This window comes from Excalfactoria chinensis, chromosome 9 (assembly GCF_039878825.1).
Source record: "Excalfactoria chinensis isolate bCotChi1 chromosome 9, bCotChi1.hap2, whole genome shotgun sequence".
Classification (NCBI taxonomy): Eukaryota; Metazoa; Chordata; class Aves; order Galliformes; family Phasianidae; genus Excalfactoria; species Excalfactoria chinensis.
Genome location: NC_092833.1, coordinates 3,273,117 through 3,296,827, shown reverse-complemented (window position 1 = coordinate 3,296,827; position 23,711 = coordinate 3,273,117). Strand labels below are relative to the sequence as shown.

The 23,711-nt window shown below is 40.7% G+C and overlaps 1 protein-coding gene across 1 annotated transcript in view; it reads left to right on the top strand.

The window, feature by feature from the left end:
* Positions 1–22,965, top strand: part of SPSB4 (splA/ryanodine receptor domain and SOCS box containing 4) — an 81,193-nt gene extending 58,228 nt beyond the window's left edge. The window contains exon 3 of the mRNA XM_072344493.1: positions 21,656–22,965. Within this exon, the coding sequence (XP_072200594.1) occupies positions 21,656–21,783 (128 nt within the window). The 3' untranslated portion in view covers positions 21,784–22,965. The remainder of the gene's footprint in view (positions 1–21,655) is intronic.
* Positions 22,966–23,711: the final 746 nt, after the last annotated feature.

The window sequence follows — 23,711 nt, the reverse complement described above, 5'->3', positions numbered from 1 at the left end:
AATGTTTTAATTAAAGCTTAAATCTGTTCTTCTGCACTTCATCCTGCACAGCTGTAGAGAGAATTTTGGTGCGCTCTGTTGATTTTAGCAAGATATTCTCTTGACTTTGAGTAGGTAAGGCAAAAATTTGAGAATGGCAGGGATTGACAGTGCACCTGCTAAAACAGACTGCTCCTTATAATCTGTAATTCAAATGTTTATTTTAGAAGGAAATACTTTGGTTGGCAGGCTATGAAGTGTGTGGTGATAGCTGAGTAAGCCTAAACCTATCTGGAGAGCAGGAGGTAGAACCAGGTCGTGACATGTTGTGCTTTTTCTCAAAGCATGATACTCAACAATTTTTCAGCTAGTTAACTTGATTTGCAGACACCCATAAAGAATAGCTGAACCCTAACAAAATGATTTTTGATTCATCATGACAAGCTGTAGCTGGACTGGAGGATAGAGGACGTTAAAATTCTTTTGTAGTATCTAGTGACATTTACATATAGTCCTAAAGTAGTTGAGAATAGGTGAAATTTATTGCCATGACATGCTAACAGCTCAGGGCTAGATCATAGTTTTTATTCACTATATACTCTGTTGCATCAATTTATTGTTATTACTGTTACTGGTAGGGAGGAGATGGAGGGCTGGATTCACTGCTGGTGTGGAGTAGTGTAGCTTTGGCTTGATCACGTTGTTACAACAGAAGCTTAGGCAATAAAACTAAGAATTCCGCACTATGTAGTCAGGCCCTCTCTGTTGTATCCAGTCTGTCTGAATAGCTCTCTTGTGAATAAATTGTTCTACTTGCATTGCTATTGCCTTCCCTTCTGCCGCCACTTGAGTTATATCCCAGATCAAATCATTCTCTTTCACTATTTGCTTCTCAAGTAGAGAAGTAGTGAAGGACATTATTCTGTGCAGAAAGACCACATAACATCAGGAGCACACGCTGGTTTCTATTACAGCATGGGATGGAATGAGTTGATGCTGGGGATGCTGTGCTGACAAAACTGTTCTCACCTCATGTGTTGGATTCTAAATGTGGTGGTGTGGGTTGGCTGTAACTTACTCACCTTGTAGTAGTCATCACTATTGTGCTAGAAGTATGTAAAGTGCAGTAAATTATATGGCACAAAGTAATTTAGTAGTCCAGAGCCAGTTTATTCCTTGTATATCTGGCTCACTTTGTTAAGGCATTGCCATAGGTGAAATCAGGAATAGAAGCTACTTACATTATTTTGTACTGCAGGAAAAGCATTAGAGAAAGGCATTTGGTGGTGGCAGAAGCAGTCATTTAGTCTGACAAAATTACCCAGTGTTTCCTATGCCTATTCTAATTGACTTCTTTTTTTTCCAATAAAAGTGGTATTGTTCTTTAAGATAAACCCACAAGCTCTGCATGCTATCTGCTATATGTCTGGTTTACATTTTTCATAGTTCTAACAATTGTTTAAAATTCTTCTGCATAAATTACTTATGATTCTCGTTCTTCCTCCTGACTGTGTTCCAATGAGTTTTCTAAAGACTAATTACTGTGGCCCCAGCTAGAGATGCTCTTTTACATCAGTGTTCATTCACAACTTGCTAGATGCCTGCAGCTACAAATAAGCAACCCTGGGAAGTGTTTTGTCATTTATTTTTCACATTATACATCCCATCTGGTAATGGAAGAAGCTAATAGTTATAAGCATATTATCAACTTGAAATCATTTCTGAACCACTGTAATTACCAGTTCCTTCAGCCACTACTGTTGACTCTGAGCATCTGCACATGTGCTTGTGTGTGCCTACAAAGGGCAGGGACTTTCTTATCTTTCTCTTTTGCTGCACAAAAGGCTTAGAAAAAGTTCTAATAGTGGCCTTCCTCCATCTGGGCAGTGCCATGCCATTTTCTCACTATGCCAGCTGCAGCCTGTAAATGCAGCCTCTTCTGTGCGTTGCTGATGGTGCAGTTTAGTACATGACAGCATCACTTTGCAGCCCCGGAAAACAGGCTAAAATGCTGTAAGTGTGTGAAGAGAACTCAGAAGTGTACCGCAGAAATGTGGAGTAGGACTTTTGTAGGATGAAGCTTAAGCTGCTCTAAGAAAAGGCCAGTTGGTTAATGGAATGGCTGCATTGCATTATTTGCAGTAGAAAGATACTAAACTCAGCAATTAAGTCTTTTTTCTTCTTCTCCAAGTAGCTTCTGTGCATCTGCTCCCCCTCCTATCTCTGAGAATCTATGAAAACTCTATACTCTGTCTTAGGGTTTTATTCCTCAGCTCATTTCTGGTACTCTTCCTAAGCCACCTTTATTCTGAAGTTGTACGGTTTCCTAAGAAGTTGCTTTATATACTGAGTGTTACAAACATTGATTTTGGTCTGTCCTGTCTTCTCCCCACTGCTGCTTTCATTGTAATAAGTTCTGTAGTCAATCTTAAGTCAGGCTTAGAAGTTGAATTACTGTGTAAGAGTAACAGTAGAAATGCACAAATGCAATCAGTTCATTTACCGTATACTACAATTTAGAAGTTCTATAATAGGAAACTGAATTAGGGATTTCATTTTACACCAAATCTGAGAAATTGAAGGGTGATTTGTGTTAATTTTTGTTACAAACTGAAGAAGAAGAAGGTGTGATTGAGCATGTGCTTTTGACACGTGCTCCTTAATTCGCTGCAGAAAGATACGATCTCAGTCTATCCCCTTGACACGTTTTGCTGCCCATGTTAAGAATAAGCCATCTGTTGTTTTCTGAGTATATTTCACAGTCAATTTTATTCAAATGTGCTGAAAGCTGCTGAAGGAAGAGATTTTTGCCAGGCACTTAAGTATGACTAAGTGGAGTGACTGACATCCAGATTTGCTCCTTGAGAGTGAGGAGTTCACTGGGGAAATTTGGCTGGGCACATCCTAGCTGGAGCTCTGACATTGTTCTTGTCTACATGAAGGGCCACTGTAATTCTTTCCAACCTGTCATGATAAATGAAACTAAGAAGAGTATTCATCGTACACAATTAATTTGACAGGCGTTTTTGCTACTAACAACACTATGAATTTTGCCAGCAGTACTCAGGATGGCTATTGATGCTGGCATGTAAGTAACCTCATTTCTGGGCATATTTGCAGCAATTGTAGACACCGTAGACAGAAGAGCCCTCTTCTTCTTACCTACTTTGGGAAAATGTTCCAAATACTTTTTTTCCACCTTTTTATTTTTTATTTTTTCATTCTCCAATGATTGTGGTTCAGAGGCGGGGATGCTGACAGATCAGTGTTATTTATTGATGAATAATCTAGACTGTGATTGCCACTGGCTCCTTGGAAGGTAAAATACTAGCTGAGTATTCATAAGCAGTGATAGAATGTAACAAAGGTGAAACCTGGTTTTAGATTAGAGGAAGTTGCAGAGAATCCAGCTTTGTAGGCACTCTGCAGTGGGCTGGCAGGGTGAGCTCCCAGTCTGCTCCCACAGAGCAGGGTGGTCTGGCAGAGCAGTCGCTGCACTAATCTCACTTCTGTCACAGCAGTGCATGTTGTCTGCTGCCTGTAGGAGCACTCTCATCCTTAACTCTGCAGCTCTTCGAGAGGGAATCAGATGTTATTTGTCCAGTTTAGGTATCATAGCATATCTCTGTGTATTCTTGAGAAATACAGAGCCAGTCACTCATTTTTATCTGTGAAAAGAAAGAAACAAGCATGTGATCTTACTGCACCAAGTGCCTCCCTCCCTGCTCCTCCCGAGTGGCACAAGTGTCTTCCTTTCAGACTTTCTTTCCCCAGTGCTGTTTTATAACTGCACAAACTTCATTTCACGTTGACGGCTCTGCAAATGCTCACTCAGTTAATACCTTCAGAGAGTTTTCACACTGTGTGAAAGCAGCTGTAATGGAAGCCAGTCTGGCAGAAAGGTCACCTCCTTTTAATGACTTGCTTTTTGCTTTCCTTTCTCAGTAATAGCAGTAGGAAAACCCAAAAGTTTTCAGATATTGGAATTTCAGGGTATGTGCTTTGGAAGGAAAATGATTTTCTTCCAGCGAGGAAGACAGATAATGATGGTGCATCTTCAATTACTGCTTGCAAAGGTCTGCTCCTAGCTGTACTTTCTACTCCCAGTATCTATTACACTATATATTCATATTCTTCAGAATGATTTTTCTGCAAAAATACCCCTGAAATGGAAAGTACAAAATCTCGTTCTTTAAAAAATGGTTTTGTGAAGTAAAAGTGTGTTAAAGCCAAAACCAAAAGGGAGGTTATAAGATACCAGTACAGCTTTTGTGCTGTCAACTCTCCATCCTTTACTGTTGTAATTTATCAGCAAAGGAGCCATGAGGAGCTCTTCTGAGTGGAGCAGACTTGCCTTTTTTGACTTTCTTGTATCAGACAGGTTGCCACTCCCAAAGGGATATACCAGTTCTCTCTGGGATGGAGTGGCCTCAGGTGAGTATCACTGGCACAGCAGCCCAGCTCTTTGCATTCCTCAGTGAAGGAGCTGTATTTAGGAAAAGGCTCTGGACTGGCTTTGTATTGGTTATCGGTAATATGTATTTGTGGCCTTTTAGCCACACAGGGTTCCCTCAATTTTTCAAAACTAGACTGCGGTCTTTGGCAGGGCTCTGCCAGTTCTGCTTTCCCTTTATTTCCAGTGTGGACAGTGGCAAGGCAAACACTGCAACTAGTTCATCCTCATGAGCAGGAGCTGTGCTCCTTCAGCAGCTGAAGTCTGCATTTAGAAAACCAAAATAAAATCATTTCAGTTTCTAGGCCTTTTAATGTTCTCTTAGGAAACACTTAAGATGTAGCACAGCTGATACCAAGATCCTCAGAATTCTAGAGCAGAGTCCCATGAGGGCCAGGTCAAGTCTAAAGTGCAGCCCAAGCGTATCAGCTCAAAAATGCTGCCCTGCAGTGGGATGAGGTCACCTTGATTGTCCCCACCTGCCTGAAAAGTGCAAACCCAGAGCTTGCATGAGAAGGAGAGCCCCGGTGGCCCCTTCCCTGCAGGTGGAGCTGAAAGAACATTGCCCCAGAAGCAGTCCCCATCTCAGCCCAAGTGGGCAGCTGTATTTGGGCAGGAAAGGGACCCTCTGCAGCTCCAGAGGAGGACATGCGGGCAGCAGCACCCATGGCATCCCTGATCCTAAAGCACTGTGCCAGCACCCCTCTCCAGGTCTGAAGGGGATGCGCTGTGCGAGTCGGGGCGAGACACTGCGGGAGCGGTGCGGGGATCTTTCCCGCTGCTGTTGGCTCCTCCGCAGCCTTCTCCGCGGCCGGCGGGTGGTGGCGTTGGCTGGGGTCGGTGGCGGGACTCTCACGAGCGAGCCGATGATCTGGCGGCACATTGGGCAGCTGACCCTGTCGGCGGCACAGCACTCAATGCAGCTCCTGCAGAAGATGTGCCTGCAGGGGATAACGTGTTCTGCGCCCAGACTGGTGTCCTGTCTCTGAACGCTGTCTGAGCTCAACCTCTGCAAGAACTTCCATTGGCAATACAGCCTCACAATCATACTTAAACTGTTCCTTTCACAGTAATTTGATGCATTCCCCATATTTTTGGTTCATTCCTTGTGCTACGTATTCTGTTTCAGATGCAGGAGTTTTCCAAAAGATTGGCTAATTCAGCTTCCTCTTACAATAGCCTTTAATCCATGTAACAATACAGAAAAAGCTGTATATAATTTGCTTCTGAAGATTACTGGCACTATTTTGTTTAGAAGACACTAGTGAAGTTTGATGGCTTACCACTCAGGAACATATCTTAAATGTCCAGAGTATGTGCTGTTTCCCTAGAGTGATTTATAGTGGAAAGCTTAAGAAGAAGGAGGAGAGTTTGGATGTGAACACATCAAATTTCTTGGCAGAAGGTTTTTGCTGGGGAAGCTTAGTTGTTTGGGGTTTTTTTTTTTTTTTGCTCTTTTCCTTTTGGGAACGAGAGATTTCGAGGAGGAAATGGCCGGTCTGGGTTCCTGAGCGTGCTTTTGGAAGGCAGGCTTAGAAAGCGGCCTCATTTGCATCACAGACCACGTCCCTGTGAAAAAATGCGGCATGCGCTCTTAACCTGCTGGACTTGGCTGGTCCAGCAGAGCCGCGGCGGCTGGACAAAGGCGGCTGGCGCTGCTGCTGAGCACGGCTCCTGTACTGCAGAGGGCTCGTAGCTGAGCCATAATGAATTGCCTTTTTCTGCTGGATAGGTTGAAATCATGAAGGTGTAACTAGAAACCTACTTTCTTGTTTCTGAAAGCAAAAATGGAAGACTTGCATAGGATTGAAAGTATTCTGGCATTACATGAACAGTGCTATTTTGCTCTTACTAGATTCATTTCAGGCTTCTAAAGTGATACATTATATTTTAGTAAATGGTAGATGCAGAGATGGCATCATAATTGTTGCATTTTCCAAAAATACAGAATTTCCAGCATCACAGGTGTTACCTTCCTTTGAGTGGAGTTTCCCACAGACCTGTTTTAATGCTGTGGGACACTTGGCTTCACTGAGACCCTACTGGAGGAAGTCTATCCACGTTGTGCCTGCAGCATGACTTGTTGCAGAGCAAGGAGTGTCTTCCAGAAAGAGTCAAAGGAATCTTGAGAACTTCTGGATTGTTTACTTCTTGCTTTCTGTGTCATTTCAAATTCGCCTCTTTGTGGTCTCTACACAACTTTGTGCAATCAAACATAATTTGTACATCAGTGCTAACATTTTTAGTTGTAGGCTATAAACTTATTGCAAGTTTGATCTGTGTGGCAACAGATTTGGCTGTAGAGCAGCAGTGTGTGTAGTCCTTGTAACTATTGTGTGCCTGATGTGCCATTTTGCACAAGATGTGTGTCTGGAAAAAGTGGAAAATGAAAAGCATGGCAGGTATGGCTGCCTTTCAACTCAAAATAATACGAGATTGCCCCTTTGTGACTTTCTGTGTGGTGCTGTTTGCCTTCATTTTCTTTGAAACTTCACTTTGTCTAGGATAACAAATGTAGAAAACAAGAACTTGAACTGTGAAGGGGCTGCTCAGGAATTGAGGCAGCAGCAGCTGCTTGGAAGAACAGCCTTGAAGGTTAGGTCTTCTGGGAGCTGTCTGCCTCCGGAGGTCACTGTGCTTTGGAATCTGGCTGAAGATTCAGTATGCATGGGAGGCTCACTATAAGTTCCTTTTTCTATAGAGGTTTTATTACAGCTGGTAAACCATACTTTCCCTCTCCTGCATTTGTTTTAGGAGGAACCCTGAGCCACAGGCTCGGTCAGAATTTTTGTGGTCAGTGCCATGGTTTAGGCCTGGTAACTTGGGGAAAGTGTGTGCCACAGTGAGACCTGAAAAACACGCACACAGATCTGTGTTTTAGTGAGAACAACTGGAGTCATCTTGCCTTTACGAAGCAAAGCAAGCTGTAAAGCTAGATAAAAAGTTAGTTGGATGTTGTTTAGAAATGGGATGTGTGCAGAAGCAGATTTTCAGAGCAAGTTTTAAAGAAGGGTATGGCATTCACCAGAGGATGGCAATTGTATGTGAGGACAACTCTGGTCTGTTTTCTGTTCATGTTTCATGACTAGCAGACAGCTCAGCCTTTTGAACTTCCTATATTTGTGGCAGGATTTTAGCCAATACGTTATTACTTGGAAACGTTCTCATTGCAGAGCTCCTTGAAAATGTTTTTCTGTAACCTGTGTATCGCTGTAAAGCGCTTCCCAAAGGGAAGCTATTCCGTGTAAGAGCGATTTTATTCAGATATTCTAAAAAGCCTCAGTGCTAAGGCAGTTTTTGTAGGATACACTTGTTTGAATAGACTGAACTGAATCTTTCATCAAAGCTGGACAAAATCCCCGAGGAAAAATACACATAAAATTAATTGAGCTCTACATATTTGAAAGCAAGGATTTGGTCCTGCTGTGACTACTGAGCATGGAAGAGGAACAGACAGTTTTGGAACAGGCAAGATTGTGTGACCTTTACTGTCAGCAGGAATTGCTAAATCCACATGGATCACCCTAAGCATGAATGTGATGAAATAAGGAATATTATATACAACCAGCTTTTTGAAGATATCATGCATCTAAGAAGCAACCAGACAGAGCGTTTTTATTGGGAATGTCTTCAGGTTGTGCTGAGATCTCAAGCAATGATACAAGTTTCTTTTTATGAAGTTTGCTTTTACTCAAGTGTGCAGCTTCTGTTCAGGGCTGTATGGGCCGGAGAGGGACCCAGTCCTGAGCAGCTGTCACGCGGCTTTGATGTTTTAAAGGAAATAATGCCCTGAAAGCCCAATTTTAATTGATGTTACCAAATAAGTGAATAATGTATAGTCCTGCTTTTGTCTTGGGAAGGTACATCAGTACAGGACGCAATATGAAAGCATTGTCTTCTTTTACTGAGCTGGGAAGTAATCTTAGAGACTGCATATTTCAGTCAATACCAGGGTCCTGAATACACAAACCCAGAATTCTGATTATGCTTCTGTGAATAAAATTAAAGCATTTATTATTTTAAAAAATAATATTTTGTTTAAAGTATTATGTGCGTTGTATCAACCTATGAATTGAAATCATTAATAGCTGAGAAGATGCGTGTGGTTTACAATGATAATGAAGCATGGGGAGAAGGAAGAAGCTTTTACTTTTTCCTTTGCTGATATTTTTCTCAGGTCTTGATGCAGTGCTTACCAGCCCTGACTAGCTTTTCTGTTTTGTGAACTAGCAGCATCGTGCTCAGGCTCCAAAGTCCCGACCTTCCAGTCTTTGCAGGCAAGGATGAGCACAGCCTGCCTGCAGCCCTGGGAATTTCTGCAGAGGAAACCAGGAGGTGCAGGTGACAGGTGCCTGCTCCACTGCTAGTGGCATGGTTGTACTGAGCAGCATGTGCATGGGCCAACTTCTGAGTTCCTGGCATGCAGGCACGTTGCTCACTGCCCTGCCCTCCTTGTTGCTTCTTCAGTTGGAGGATGCATCAGAAGGATTAAGTCAGTATGCTTCTCATTGCTGCAGTAGCTGGAATCCTCACATCTGTAGTTTGATATTGTTGCAGCTGCAAAGGGAAACATCTACCCTTGCTCATTAATTCTGTTTTTTGAATAAGTTTTTTTCTGGTAAACATGGAAAGGACAAGGAGATGCAAATATTATCAACACTTTGGGAGATGAATGTGAGTGGGTAATGTTACCTTGAGCTCCTAAGTTTTCTTGCCCCTAGTGTTTGACTGCGCACTTCTCTGAGCTTGTGGTTTTTGACTCCAATTTACAAAAAAAACTGAAAACAAGTGCGAGGCCTTGACTTCTGCTCTCAGAGAAGGGAGTAAAAGCATAGCCAAAATAGGTAACTCACTAATGTGATGGGTTTAGAGAACATCTTAAATTGAATGCTTCCCAGGAAGTCTGGTCTATGTGGCTGTTTCCACCCATAAAAAGAATGACTCAGGAAATGTCACATTTCCAAATCTTTTACTCAGTCATTGTGTGCATGATCGACTTCATTAGTGTAGAAATATGTGAGAGTCACAGTGACATGGGCATATCCTCACACCTGAGGGATTAGTGTTTATCTTAAAAGTGTGAGTGCTTAGGTAGAAAAAAAGTATATCCAGTTAATTTTACAGGCCGATTGACATTAGAAAAGACTTGGCAAGGGGAGAAAAGGCCACATATCCATGAATAAGGGGCGCTATTTAGCAGTATTTACCCTGGCAAAATTCCCTCTGGCTTTCCTGAGAATGCTGATGGAGTGAGAAAGGCTGAGTTGACACAAAGGAGAAGGAATTTAGTGGGAAACATTCTTTTGGGCTGTGTGTAATTCTGAATCTGTTTTTAATATTTTGGGGTTTTGTACTCTGGATTAAATACTGAGCTGAAGAATTTGTTTTGATAGCTGAGCATTTCATCTGCTGCACCACTATCACCTAGGTTTTAGGACAAAAAAAGCCAAATATACCACTGTGCTGATGTTTACACACCCGTGGCTAGAAGGGTCTTTCATTGTTAAACCTGAGTTCACTGAATAACGCTGCTTGCTCTGAGAATTAGAGCACAAAAGGAAGGCAAGGAGGCAGATGATAAGATACACTTAAATGGTTTATTAGGTCTGAAAATGTGGTTGAAAAGAAAGCAGTCACGATAGTTTTATTATTATAAAAAATACATATATATGTTTATACATACCACGAGTGTAAAGTTGGACTGATGTTTGTGTCTCACCTTTTTTAACTTACATAAACTGATAAAAAATAGTGTTCAGAATGTGAGGCTGGTAGTAAAGGAATCTATGTCCATGTTCTGTTAAAACGTAATGGTATTTCTGCAGCAAACTGACATTCCACTAATGAAAAACAAACACTCAAGACACATTCATGTTGTCTTCCTGTTAAATTTTATTAATTTTTAATTTTGAAATTTTCATATCCTGAACTGTTAATAAAATAGCAAAGTAAAAGATAACAACAATAACAACAACAAAAAGCCAACTATCATTGTCTTTACTAAGCTCTGCTCCCTGCTTGGTACTGTGGTGATTCAAGTCATTTATTGAAGTATCTCAGCATTGGCTGGTATAAATCAACTTACTCTTGAAATCTGTAACCTTCACATGTACCAGTTCCCAGATAAGAAAATATATCCTCTTATAGCTAAAATCAGTTGAATTCAGCTGAAATTTTTGTACTAAGAAATTAGTATACAGCTGCTCAAATTGTAGAATACTAGAAATATTTTTGCTGTGTGTTAATGATAGCATTTTCCCAGCTCCAGCTTAATTCCAGCACATACCTACTTATTTTAATGTTGGAAGAAGGAGGGGGTGGCTCAGATATTTTCATGGGTGTTCATCCCTCCTTTATGTGTCATATGTATAAATACATATGTCTATCCACACACAGAGTAGTAAGCCAAATGCCTCAGACTACTGCCTAAATCTCTTTGGGAAGCTTTGAAAATGGAAACCTGTAGAAAATTTTGAAAGAATTTTAGTGCATGCTCTCTTCCTTTCCTTCTGTATTCATGTTTGAAACTGGCAATGTTAGTGGGATGGTGGGATTCCCTTTCCTATGGAAATGAGAGGCAAAGAAGTACATGAAATGAGTGAATTTCTCAACCTTGCTTTGTCCCCAGATGCAGCGCTTATCTTAATGGCCAGCCTTAAAGATTGACTTGGGAGCTGAAAATCTAGGTAGATCTTTGTTCACAATAGCTTCTCTGCAGGCCAAATGATGCTCACCTTTGCAGCTCCATCAGCAGGCTGGTGGCTCAGGGTTAGGGGGCTGGATGTCATGATGTTATTTCATTACTTGACCATTTACCAATGAAGCTTGTTTGACAGTGAATCAGTAAGAAGCAATAAATGCAGACTGTTTACAGTGTTTCATAGTTCCTTCCAGAGTGCAGCCACACTTCTCAGTATGTCAGCCATACTAGTTTTTTCCTCATCTTATTTGACATCAATTATGTCTTGTGCAGATGGTGGTCATAAAACTACAGGTGGATAGCATGGGGATTGAAGGATCAAACGTGAAGCTGGGAAGTGTGAATGGAGGAGAGGACCCAGACAAAAGGCACTGGGCTCTTTTTGCTGTCTTTCTCTTTGTGTCTTTATTCTCTGGAACAGCAAGCTAGCACTTTCAGGGGATGAGTCCTTACATGTCATCTGAGAGGTCCAAAGAAACTGCATTAGCTGGGCCTGGTGACCTAGAGGAGGACAGGGAAGGGGCTGTGGCTGGCATGCTGCTACCAGCCAAGTTCTCAAATTGTGTTAAGCTTTATGCTGTAAGGAATAGAGTGATGGATGTATGTAACTCCTCTGTTCTTCCCAGAGCAGAGGAGCTGAGGGGAGCCCTCACAGTGGCTGCAGCTCCTCACGGGGAGTGGAGGGACAGTGCTGAGCTGTGCTGTGTGATGGCGACAGGACGCAAGGGAATGGAATGGAGCTGTGTCAGGGGAGGGCCAGGTGGGGTCAGGGAGAAGTTTTGCACCAGAGGATGATGGGCATGGAACAGCTCCTAGGGCAGTGGGCATGGAGTTCCAAGGGGTGTTTAGACACTGCTCTCAGACACAGGACTTGATTTTGGGTAGTCCTGGAGACAGGAGTTGGACCTGATTGTCCGCGTGGGTCCTTTCCAACTCAGGAGAATTTGTTCCTCTGTGATATCCCCCTCACCCATCGCTTTTCCTTCAGCAGACTTTGTGTTGGTGCTTTAAAGGCCAGAATGCGATAAGACATAACATAGAGCACCTGTAGCAATACATAATAAGGAAATCAATTCTCCATGCTTTTTTTCTCACAAAATGACCGTTTTCAATACAGGAGGGCCAGTTGTAGGCAGCAGCACAGCAGTGTGAAATTTCAGGCAGAGCTTTCTCAAGGTTGAAGCATGGTTACAGGAACTTGTGATAAGAAGAGCTGAGCAATGGTGAGTAAAGACAGCCCTGTGCGTTCAGCTTAGGGTATCAGAGTGCTTTAGAAATGTCTTCATAGAGCATCAGCTGTGTTTGCATGAAAGAAACGACAACAAATCATATGTTCAGTATAAAAATAATTCAGATCATTTCTAGTATTCATTTTGTGCTAATGGAGATTATGTTACTTAAGGAAAAGAAAGTCCCTTTCAAGAAATGTAAGTATAAATAGTAATGAAATAACAGGATCAAATAGATGTATTGAGCCTAATTTGCAATTTCATTGCTCCAGATTTATTCCAATATAATTCTATTAGTATGAGTAGAGTAACGAAGTGCCAAATGAGGTCTGTTGTTTGCAGATCTCCCCCAGAGCTCATTAGCGTGTATACAATTGCATTAAAATTTAAATGATGCTCTACACCAGATTTTTTGCTTGGTTTGAGGAAATCTGCCTATGTTGGAGCCTCTGGGTAAGTTAAATTGAAGCAATTGAGAAAGTGTCATGTAACAGTGAAACAAGGAGCGTAGTAAAATATTCACTGTCTCTGAACAGCTCAACACAGTTTTTATGAATTTAAGCAGGATAGTCATCAGTTCTGTCACCGGTCATCACTTCTGTTAATTATGGCAAAACTATGAAGAAACCAACAGTGGGATACAGAAGATGCTTTAATTCCATTTCATTGCCAGCGAGAGTAAGTAACTTTATTATCTAGTATGATATGAAAAACCCATATAGAAAAATGCTGTGTTAGGTTCCAGCTGAGAATATATGAGCTTTAAGCTTGGAAATCTTGAATGAACGCATATTGGTTTAGTGTGGTAGCATTTAGGAATTCCTGCGAGGCTCCAGAGTGTAAGATGGCAGCTTAGCGCATCGTCCCACACAGTAAGTAGGTCATAAAAAATGTAACAGGTAGATAGAGTAGGTCAGTGGGAGAAGGGCAGAGTGAGAAGTCAGGCAGTCAGATGGGTTCGGCATATATCTGTGATGCTTTGCCTTTCTGTATGCCTTTCTCCCATCCACACATTTTTACTCCCTCTCTCAAAGAAGTGTATTTCAGGAGATGAACCCAGAAAACAAAGTATGCTTAAGAACAACAATGAAAACTTATGATTTTGAACATTAGAATATTCTTATCTGTGTGGTGAGGTTTTGCACCAAGAAACTCTGTCATCTGCTGTTATGCTGTTAGGACAGGAAATGTGCTGGTGGATTGAGGGGTGAGCAAAGATTTGCCTATAAACAGTCTGAATTTCTTTCCCCAGAACAATAAAAACTTGTTCACAACCATAGAAGTTGTTATAGGCAGGTCCTTGTGCAGATGTGTTTTATGTGCCCGTTTATGAAGCACATTTCTTGTAGAGAGAAAATGGAAGAAATATTTAGCATATTTCAGTTGTCGTGTTGCATACTGTTTGCACTGTGTGACTACCTGTTACATGAGCTGTCTGCAGTGGTACATCCTTGGAACCTGAACTTTCCTTCAACTTTCTCAGTTACTGCTTTGCCTATAAATCCATCCACAACACCCTGAACAACGCAGTGAAATTCTCATCCAAGTTTTAATCTTCTCACACCTTGATATATTTTAAGTTCCATCTTTATGGCCTGGCATGCACAAACTGAATTTAATGGTGATAAATGTGCTGAGAGTACAATCTCTGAAGAATGCATTAATCTGTGCCAGATTCTCATTCCCAACATGTTAAGCTTGAGGAAGCTGAACAGGGAGGATCTAAGGAGCCCGTTCCTGTAGCTTAGGCTTATCTCTTGTCCAAGCATGTTCTTTTCTTTGGTGTGTGTGTATGGTTTAAAACAGTATCTGTTTATGTTAGGTGCCTCTTCTACTACAAAACAGTTAGACCATCACTGAAGTAGCTCAGTTTACCTTCATCCAGTGTTCAGAAAAAAGCAAGGAGTTGTTTTGTGGAAGTATCTGAGGGTAGGAGAAGAACAAACAAATCTTATTCAGAAAGCAGATCCTTCCATCCTTCCTATTTGTACTTTCCTGATACCCACGAGGAGTTAAATCATACGTATTCTTCCTCTTTCAGAAGAGAAGTGGCTGTAGTTCTCCCTCTCCTTCTCTCAGAGCATACAAAAACAGCATGCTGCTGAGCTTTGCTGCATTCATTTGCTGGTAAAATTTGTCATTATCTGGATCTGTTTTGCAGCTTCTGAGTAACAGAGCAGTGCTACTAATCCGTGAGGTGGATGAGTTGTGTGTTAAAATGTTTTCAGAAATGAATCGTACCTGTAATTTTTATTAATGTAAATGGAATTATTATAAAGCACATGGGCATTGGAATTACCTTTCCTAATTCAGAAAATGAAGGTGTTCTGGAAAGGTCCCACATGTGTTGTCAGTGCATTTATTTGTAGATTTATCCCAGATTTGGGCTATGAGCAAGACTTTATATTGCCCTGTGTTGTAAGTGTGCTTCAGTTCACCTATTGCCTTTATTAAGGTGGACCGTAAACTCACCTGGATGGTAAGAAATACTTTAATTACTGTTTAAATACTGTTCAGACAGATGCTCACTGAAGTCATGATGATGAGCTAAAAAGATCCTTGGGGCATGGTTGAACATTTGCTTTTGAAGCACTGTAATAATATTAAAAATTCAGTTGATGATACAGCAGCTTACTGCACGAATGCCTGCTTCTGTAAGAGTTTAAGATAACCTTTGCCCTCAGATAGACTAATGCTGCCAGGAGTTATAGGTGTTCCACCAAGTTGTGAGTGAGATTGCTGAGTTTCTTACAAGTAGCCTGGTGATGCTATTATCACCAGCTCTGACAATTAGTGCTGTTAAGCCACAAATTATCTTACAACTCTCTTCTTAAATCTGCAGGACCTGTTGTGTTGCTTTGTCCTAGACCTGTGTGCATTGTTCTGTATGAGCAATCTTTTTTTTATTTATGGACTAGGTAGGAAACCTCTTGGGTTGAGTCACACAGTAAACAGCTTCATCTTGGTTTGTTGTCTTGTTTTTTAACTCCCTTTGCTTCCAGTTCAGGCTGGGGAAGAGAACAATCCCTGGGCCAAGACATTTGTTTTCCTTTCTTTTAGGGTAAGGAAAGGGGAGAATGAAAGAGTGATTCATCTCTGGTTATTTAATTCTGTGGGGGTGATGGATGGGTTTGCTCTAAGACCACCTCAGCTCCATAAGGCTCACCTCAGGACTTAAAATGTTCTGTGAAGTCTCTCAACAAGGCATTTACCCACTGTTTATCAGCATCCTTTCATTAGTAAAACAGATACTGTGTTATCAGTGTATGCTTACTGCTTGCATGAAGCAACACTAAGTATTTGTGGAGAACATTTGAGCATTCTGAAGAGGGTTGATATCTAGATATGATTCTCTTTATATAGCCTTCCTACAACTGTGTGTGGGGCCTGCGCTTAGGCTTACTAAATCGAAACCTTTAGGAATAATTGCAAAGCTTGCATTGAATTCACTGGATTTGGGCATGTGCTCTGCTGCTTGCTGATGACTTGTCCTCTCTTGTCTTCCTTGTAGCAGATTGCAAGCAGTGAAATGTGAAGAGATTACAAGGAGATGTGTACTTACAGCCAAATGACCCATTCATTGTCAGCCATCTAACAAGAGGCTGCTAGCTTTGGGAAATTCAGAGGGATTCTTTTCCATTCTGTTCTCCTTTCCTCTCAAAAAAATACAGCTGGAGAGCATAAGCTGAGAACAAATGATACTGCAAAATATCTGCTTGTTCATTGCTGCTCTTTGAGGTTAATTCTGCTGAAGGTTGCCTGACTAAAGCTTTAAGCAGCGTGTAACTGCGTTTTACACTTAAAAGCTGAAGGTACACTTAAAATGATTCCCCTGGCCCAGCACATGACATGCAAGCAATGGGGGGCAGAAGTTTAACACGGAGCCGTTTCTCTCTTTGAACTTCTTTACCTTCCTTTCCTCTTTAAAATATTTAATTTCACGTACCAGATTTTTGGAGGAACGTGTGTCAGCTCAGCTACAGGGGGAGCGATGCTGACATTATATTTCTAGCCTTACTTTTTTTTTTTTTTTTTCCTGCCCAGCCTGCTAAAAGCCAGGTGCTATTGCAGTGCTATAGAAGGTTTTATTTGTCCTGGAAGACAATCACTGGAGATGCTGATTATCAACTGATAACTGATAACAAAACCTCCCCATCTGCCACCTTTTGCAGAAGGGAACAGGATGGTTTGCAGCTGTGTGTGAACGTCCTGCAGGGCAGCAAGGGGATGGTGGTGGAGGCTGTAGGATGTGTTCTGTGTTCTGCCCCTGAGAGCCTGCCACTTTGGGCAGATGTGTCTGGGAGAAGTGTCACCATGTGCTTTGGTGTGCCCTTTTCAATTGCAGACTTCTTGAAAGTGTTGTTCTCCTGGATCTCCAGAACAGTGACTAAAACGTGGTGTTCTGAGGTATTCTGTTTACATGGCTTGCTGGGTTAGACTGTGGAGCCCACAGACATCTGTGGGAAAATAGATAAGTAATTTCTTCTGTTCTGCTTCCACTGAATCTTTGTTACTGCTAGGAGATTTATAAGTATTTTTTATGACCAGTCATAGCCTGTGTTCTTTAAAATATTATTTGCAATTTCCTTTCTCTAGAATGTGCCATTTAAAGAACACAAGTCAATTTTTCCATCAGTTGCATCAGGGAAGTCATAAATACGTCAAAGGGGGTGTATTTATGTATCGTATTATGTGGGAGAAAGAATTTGGCCTGTACTTTGTAAAATTAAAACAATAATTAAGCTCTGGCAGAACAGTTGGAAGGCAAACTGCAGCCTTACATATATCTGTATGTTTATTGTATGTGATAATTCAAGGGTAATTACAAATTTTAATATACCCTAATTCACCCTAAAAAACTTGGGTCATGTTACCCTTTCACAGGTGTTTTAGGATCTGGAATAAGGGGAAAAAAATTAAGAAAAGGATTAAAAAGGAGTGTTGTGGTCTGAAGCATGGAGGACTTGGTGCCCTGATGGGGCAAAGGGCCACCCAGTAGCACAGGTAGGGATCAGGTAATAATAGAGCTTGCAGAGGCTGAGATGGAGACAGAGTGGTTCAGAGCTGGGACCTGATTGTTGTGGAATTCCTGGCAGAGGAGAGGACAGAAAGGGGAGTTGGTCGGTATCTACAAAGTATGTAGCAAACAGAAACCATTCTTACCATTGTTACCATTAGACTAAGGTCCAAGCGGAGGCAACAAGCATCTCCTCAGTTTGGGAACGGGAACAATGTTAATGTTTGTTAATCTTTTGCGGCCAGAAATACCAAAGTATAAGATAATTTGTTGGAAAAACAACTCCGAAGAATTCTTAAATTTTTGTGATGATGGTTCTCACAAAAACCTCATTTTCCAACCAGCCTTGATATTGCTTTCCCCTCTGTCACACACAATTGTTATTTTATAAAGTAAGATAAAAATGTTGTTCAGAGATTAATGAAAACTGCAAACATTACGGGTTGCTCTAGGTTTCAAGATTCCTTTCAGAAAATCATTATTGTCATTTGGCAAGTAACTGCCTTGTGCTGAAAGCTGTTCTTTTGTACAAGCATTATGTAATGTGGCAGTTAATAACATTAATGTTATTGGATGTTAGATGACTTCAGTATCTTGATGATAAAAGCCTGTTTATAAAGATGAGGCATTCTTGTTAGAGTGCCAGATTGTTAAGTAACCGCAGGTTGCCAGCACAAAATGAACTTGCAGCCTGTAATGATGTGTGAATTGCAATCGCAGATGCATATTTATTGGGAAAATGCTTACGAGCACTTCATTGGTCACAGTTACAAAGTGTGCTGTTAGAATGTACACATGTATGTGCAGCTCGGCATGGCTCGTGATGGTGTCTGCTGCCTGGGGCACCTCTTGGAGGCATGCAGCTCTGTGCCAGCGCTGGCAGTGCCCTGTATCTGTATCCCCCTTTAAATAGAACTTCTTATGAACTCCTGGGAGATGGAGGAACTAAGCTGAGTAGTGATATTTTTTTTCACTTTTTAATTTTTTTTTAATTTTTTTTATTTTTAAAAATTTTATTTTTATTTATGTATGTATTTGTTTTTGTTGAAAAGTATCTTTCTGTGATGTGACATCTCTGAGAATCTACCTTTAGGTAAAGAAGTTTCATACTAACCCCAAAATGGGAAGATTCCTGTAGATGCATTCAGAAAAGGGGCAGCAATTTGGAGGGAACCAGACCTGAAGGTTACCAGCTAAGCTAGGGCTGATTTTTCTTCTTGAAGTTCTGTTGGAGCCTGAAAGGAAACTAAGTTTCCTGTGCAAAGCCTGCTGCCATGTGCTGGAATATCTCACTCAGTTTCTTAGCCTGGCTGGGAATTCAGTACAAAGAGCCATTCTTGTGAATTGTGTTTTCTTTACAATTTTGTATTTCAGCTCAGCAATTCATTCCTCCGTTTTCTAATGGATAGAGTGTTACTGGAGTGCACATAACCTTCACTGAAATGCCTGGGTATTCCTTAATTTTGGAAGCTTGAATTGCTCCAATTTCATTCCATTTCGGGCTAATGTAAAAATAAAACATTTGTTCAGAGTTAGGATAAAAAGTGAACCTAATAGTTAATAAAATACTTTGATTTTATTGTTTTCTGCCCTTGCAGAAAATCAGTTAATATCCTCATACTTAGAAGTTTTTCAAAGGTAAATATGTAGAAAGACATATTTCAATAGCCACATTTGCAGATGACTTTAGAATATCAATTTTGCTATCTCTTGCATGTTGGAATATTCTCTTGTCATTTGCATTGTTGAGTATTTTGGATACATGAGGTCTGTGTCTGTATGTTTTAGGTGAAGTGCACAGCATATGCTAGAGAAAATTGAACTTTTCCTTTCCATGCTTTTATCTCTAACTGAACTTACATGAAAACCTAAGGCAGTTTTGGTGTTTGCATGTGAGTGGTCCTGCTGTTAGAGCCTCCTCGCTGCCATCCAGTTCCCCACCAGCAGCGCTGATGTCAGCCCGGCTCCCTCTCACCAGGCTCCAGCAGAGGAAGTGACACAGTTGATGAACTGTCAGCACCAGGGTGCAGTTATGGCAGAGCCTGGGCTTAGCACCCAGCTGGGACACAGGCAAACAGCAGCTGGTGAACCTGAAAACATCTCTGAAATTACCACTTATATCTGTGCTGTGGGGGCAGTTGTGCCTTTGCCCTGCCAGTTTCTGAGGCAGGGGCCGTGCTGGAACCCTTTCAGTGCTGGGTGCTGAGGAAGTGTCTCCAGCTGAGTCTGTCCACGTGGCTTTGGGGCTTGGTGCTGATGAGGCCACATTGCACTCCCCAGGGCTGTGGAGCATGGAGTGAAGGCAATTGCACTCGGTCTTTGGGTCTTTATGCGCAAGCTCTCCTGCCTTCTCAGTGTATACAAAGACCACCACCTGAAATTGGCCCAATTTTCAGGATCTAAGTCATGCTTCCTAAAACCCAAGCCTTTTTCCAAATGATCTTCATTTGTAAAATACTTTGTAATAAATGTGACATGGGAGAGCATTTGCATAGGGGCACGTAGCAAACATTTAATTGTCCCTCTGTTGAGTTAGGCTGCCTAAAATTTTTCTCTCTATAATTTTAAACAGCTTTACAATTACATAAACCAATTTGAAACATAATATGATTCATGTAGGACTGTTCACTGCTGCGAGGTTTTACTTAAACTCCCATTATTGCAAATTTTCTGCAAACTCTTACAGCCAGCAACCCAGAAAATATCGCTTCTGCTTGTGTAGGTTGGTTGGTTGGTTTGAACTGCTGTTTCATAGAAAGGAAAATAAAGATAGTGTAGTTAAATGTTTGAGTTGCAGAGCACCTTTGGTATGTATAACTCAGCAGCTGTTGCCAACGCTTGGGGACACTTTCTTTAGCATTCCAGAATTCCCTGCAGAAGTGAGAAAAAAGAGGCACACTTAGCAGCTCAAACTTGACAAATATTTTAACCTTTCCTTTAACTGTGTATTAAAGTTTAGAATTAACTCTGTTCCCAGCTGCACAGATGGCTGCATTTTGCATATTCCTTTGTCTAGGAGAAAAAGAGTCCATGTGATCAGTTAATGGCTTAAAACACTGTTAGTCTTCATTTTTTATCTTCATTGTGGGACCCTTGGGAATTAGGGAAGATACTCGGAGAATTGCTGTTTATGGTGTAAGACCTGTGATATGTGTTGGACTCCACGTCCTGGAACTCATGAGCTATTTTTTCTCTGACTTACTAATGAATTCTATAGCTTCATCCCTGAAGCACCAATATTTATAGTTCTAATACTTAAAAGTTAAAACTAAGATCACAAGTGTATAGAAAATGTTACTTTATTTCTATAATGTGTGGATTCTCTCTAAAATCTTTCAATAGCCAAAGTTCTACGTGAAGTGGAAATGGATTGTAAGAAGAAATGGACTTCATATTTGAGTCACAGAAGAGGTTTTAAAGCTAAATATGCTTTTTATGCTTTCAGCACACCACAGAATGCTTTGTTGGCTTTTTCCCTGGACAGTTTTTGGAAACAGCAGCTCCCTGTAATTTGAACATAAGGATAGGAAGGAGACAGAGTTGAGTTGGTTAGAGATGCTGTCATTGCTGTTTGGGTCTCCATTCTTAACTTCTGTTCATCAGGAATTTCAGTTGTTTTCATGTTTTGAGGTTATTTGTGTCTGTATGAGAGCTCACAGTGGCTTCCAGTATGCCTAATACTCCTCCCCTCATTTATTAATGGGGTAAAGGTTAAGTTCCCTATAGATTTTTAAGGGTCCTTTATTTATTTACTTATTTATTTCACTTCCACTGAATAGTGAAGAAAGAAAGGCTAAGAGAGTGTCACAGGAAAAGCAGTGTTTGCTGAGAAGTCTGGTTACCCTTAAGTACTGCTTCCAGTTCCTAAGGCACAGGAGGAGTTGGTATGCAGGGGTCAGAAGTTGCCAGTTTAGTTCATGTTAACACAACATACGGAATGTTATGTTACAGAGCAGAAGCTCTTTGTCTTATTAGAAATCTGGAAATGTAGTAACTTGTTATGCTGCAACTTTGGAAGTGTGAAAAGTGGTTCTGTGTTATTTTAAGCCTTACAGCTGAGGAAGCTCAGTCTGAAATTGTGGTCAGTTGTTACAGGTGAAACGTGCAGCATTGTCTCTTCTCTGAAAGTTCTCAGTTACCTTATGGTTGACAGGTTTTTCACAGTGCCACTACGAGCTTTGCTACTGCTTAACACGATACAGAATCTATGTTAATGATAACACAGACTCGAAGTAGAGGTGCTGAGAAATTAACTCTTATCTTTTTTTCTCCTCCAGCGGAACCCCTGCCTTTAATGGACTTGTGCCGAAGATCAATTCGCTTTGCCCTTGGCAGAGACCGCCTGCATGACATAGAAATTCTACCTTTGCCTCTGTCTCTGAAAAATTATTTACAATATCAATAAGACGCCTAGGACCCTCCGGCCTCACGTTGGACTACATCAATGCAAATAGCAGGAAATTGTTTACAGCAAAATATAAATTTTCGTGATGGACACTTGAGTGTTATTTAATTTTTAATATATATATTTTTTTCTGAATCAGTGAAAGCAGATCACTGTGGGGGACTACTAAAGAATGTGAAAACATTGATTTGATCAAGATTCATGTGTTATCTGTTGCCTGTTGTGTTTACAGTCCTGAAAGCCATTATCCGAAGCTGTCATATATTGGTTTATTGTTGATGCCTCTAGTAAATGCCAATAGAAAATCTGACCTGCAAGATCCTCTTCATGCAGGGCAGAGCATTCTTCAATAATGTGCGTGTTGGTTTTCTTTTTTTTCCTTTCTTTCTTTCTCTCTTCTATACCCTACCCCACTGTAATCAGTTAGCAAAGGAAAACTTGAAAAATGCTTAAATATGACCTTTGGTGTGCAGAGTTGTTAAAAGCTTTGAGTGTTCTGCACCCAGCATTATCAGCCTGTTACTCCTAGAAGCTCTGAGGTTAGGGGAGGAGGAAAAAAAAAGAAAGCTAGCAGGTTGTCTAGGAGAATGTGTGATTTAAAAGAGTGCAAGGAAAAATCTGTTCTATGTATCTGAAAGGTCAGTTTTTTGACATGGTAGTTGAGATGCAATCCATTGCTTTCAAGAGTAAGTCTAGTCCCTCCAAAGTTCTGCAGCCTATAGCAAAGTGCTCCAGAATTCAGGATACTCGTATTTTAGACAGCTTGTCACTTTTTGGAACAAATTTATAATTTTTATGTGGTATGAACTCTAAATACTTGGTTCTCTTCTTAATGGATGTGTGGCTATAATGTTTATTTATCTGTTTAGAATCTGTGGAGTTCTCATTTAACTGTTTCCCATCTTGGGGTTACTGATTTTGTTGTGGTGTGTGTTTTTTTTTCCCCAACTTCACCTGAAATGTTGTTAATTTTTCAGGCTCATCCCATTTTTAAGATGCTGCTTTCTATTTGCATTTCTTACATGTTTCAAACTATCAGCCTCATCAGTTATCTAGTTTTTAAACTGGAAGTTGTTGCTATGGCAGGATGTCAAATGTTTAGACTGAGCTGCCTTCAGCATATTTTAATGTGAATTTACTGACAAATGAGAAAATTTCTAATAAAGTCTACTGTCCGAAATTAAACTCATGTCTTCTTTGATGAACTTCAGCTCTGCATACTGAGTTGAAGTTCAGCTCCTCCTGCAGCTTTGTGAGTGTTTGTGACCAGGACTGTTTCGGAGTTGTTTTTTTGGGTTCGTGTTCAATGATACTGTAGGCAATGCAGTGTCCTGTTCTTGATTTAATGTCCCTTGCTTTGAATATGGTTGTACTCAAGTATTATGCTTTTAATGTGCTTTTTTTTTTTTTTTTTTTTTTTTTTAGTCAGGCTCCTCAAACCAATGCCTCAGCTATGTGCTAAACTGCACTTTGAGATGCAGTGATTATCGTAACTTGCCATTCGACTGTGTGTATGATACAGGCAAATGCACTGACACGGAGATGGTTGTCCAGCTCTCAGTCACCCCAATTACAAATTCAATCTGAAAAGAGAAATCAGAGGTAAAAATACAGCAATTTGAGTAAGCATAGAAGTAGCAAGAGCAAGATAATGTAACGATGTTAACAATGAAATAAAGAATTGCTCCTCCTAGGCTTAACTATGCAAGTTGATGACTATTTCAGCATTGATTTACATTTGGGTTTACTTTCACTTAGTATGAGAAGTATGTGCTGTATTTCTTTCTTTAGCTTTGCAAAGGGGAAGAAATTATAGCTGTGGTCTAGATTGCATATTTTTCCCATTTGCTTTGCTTATAATTTGAACCTTTTGTCTTACTAGGTACAAAGGAAGAAAGTGATGTAAATGTATAACAACTCATCCAAAA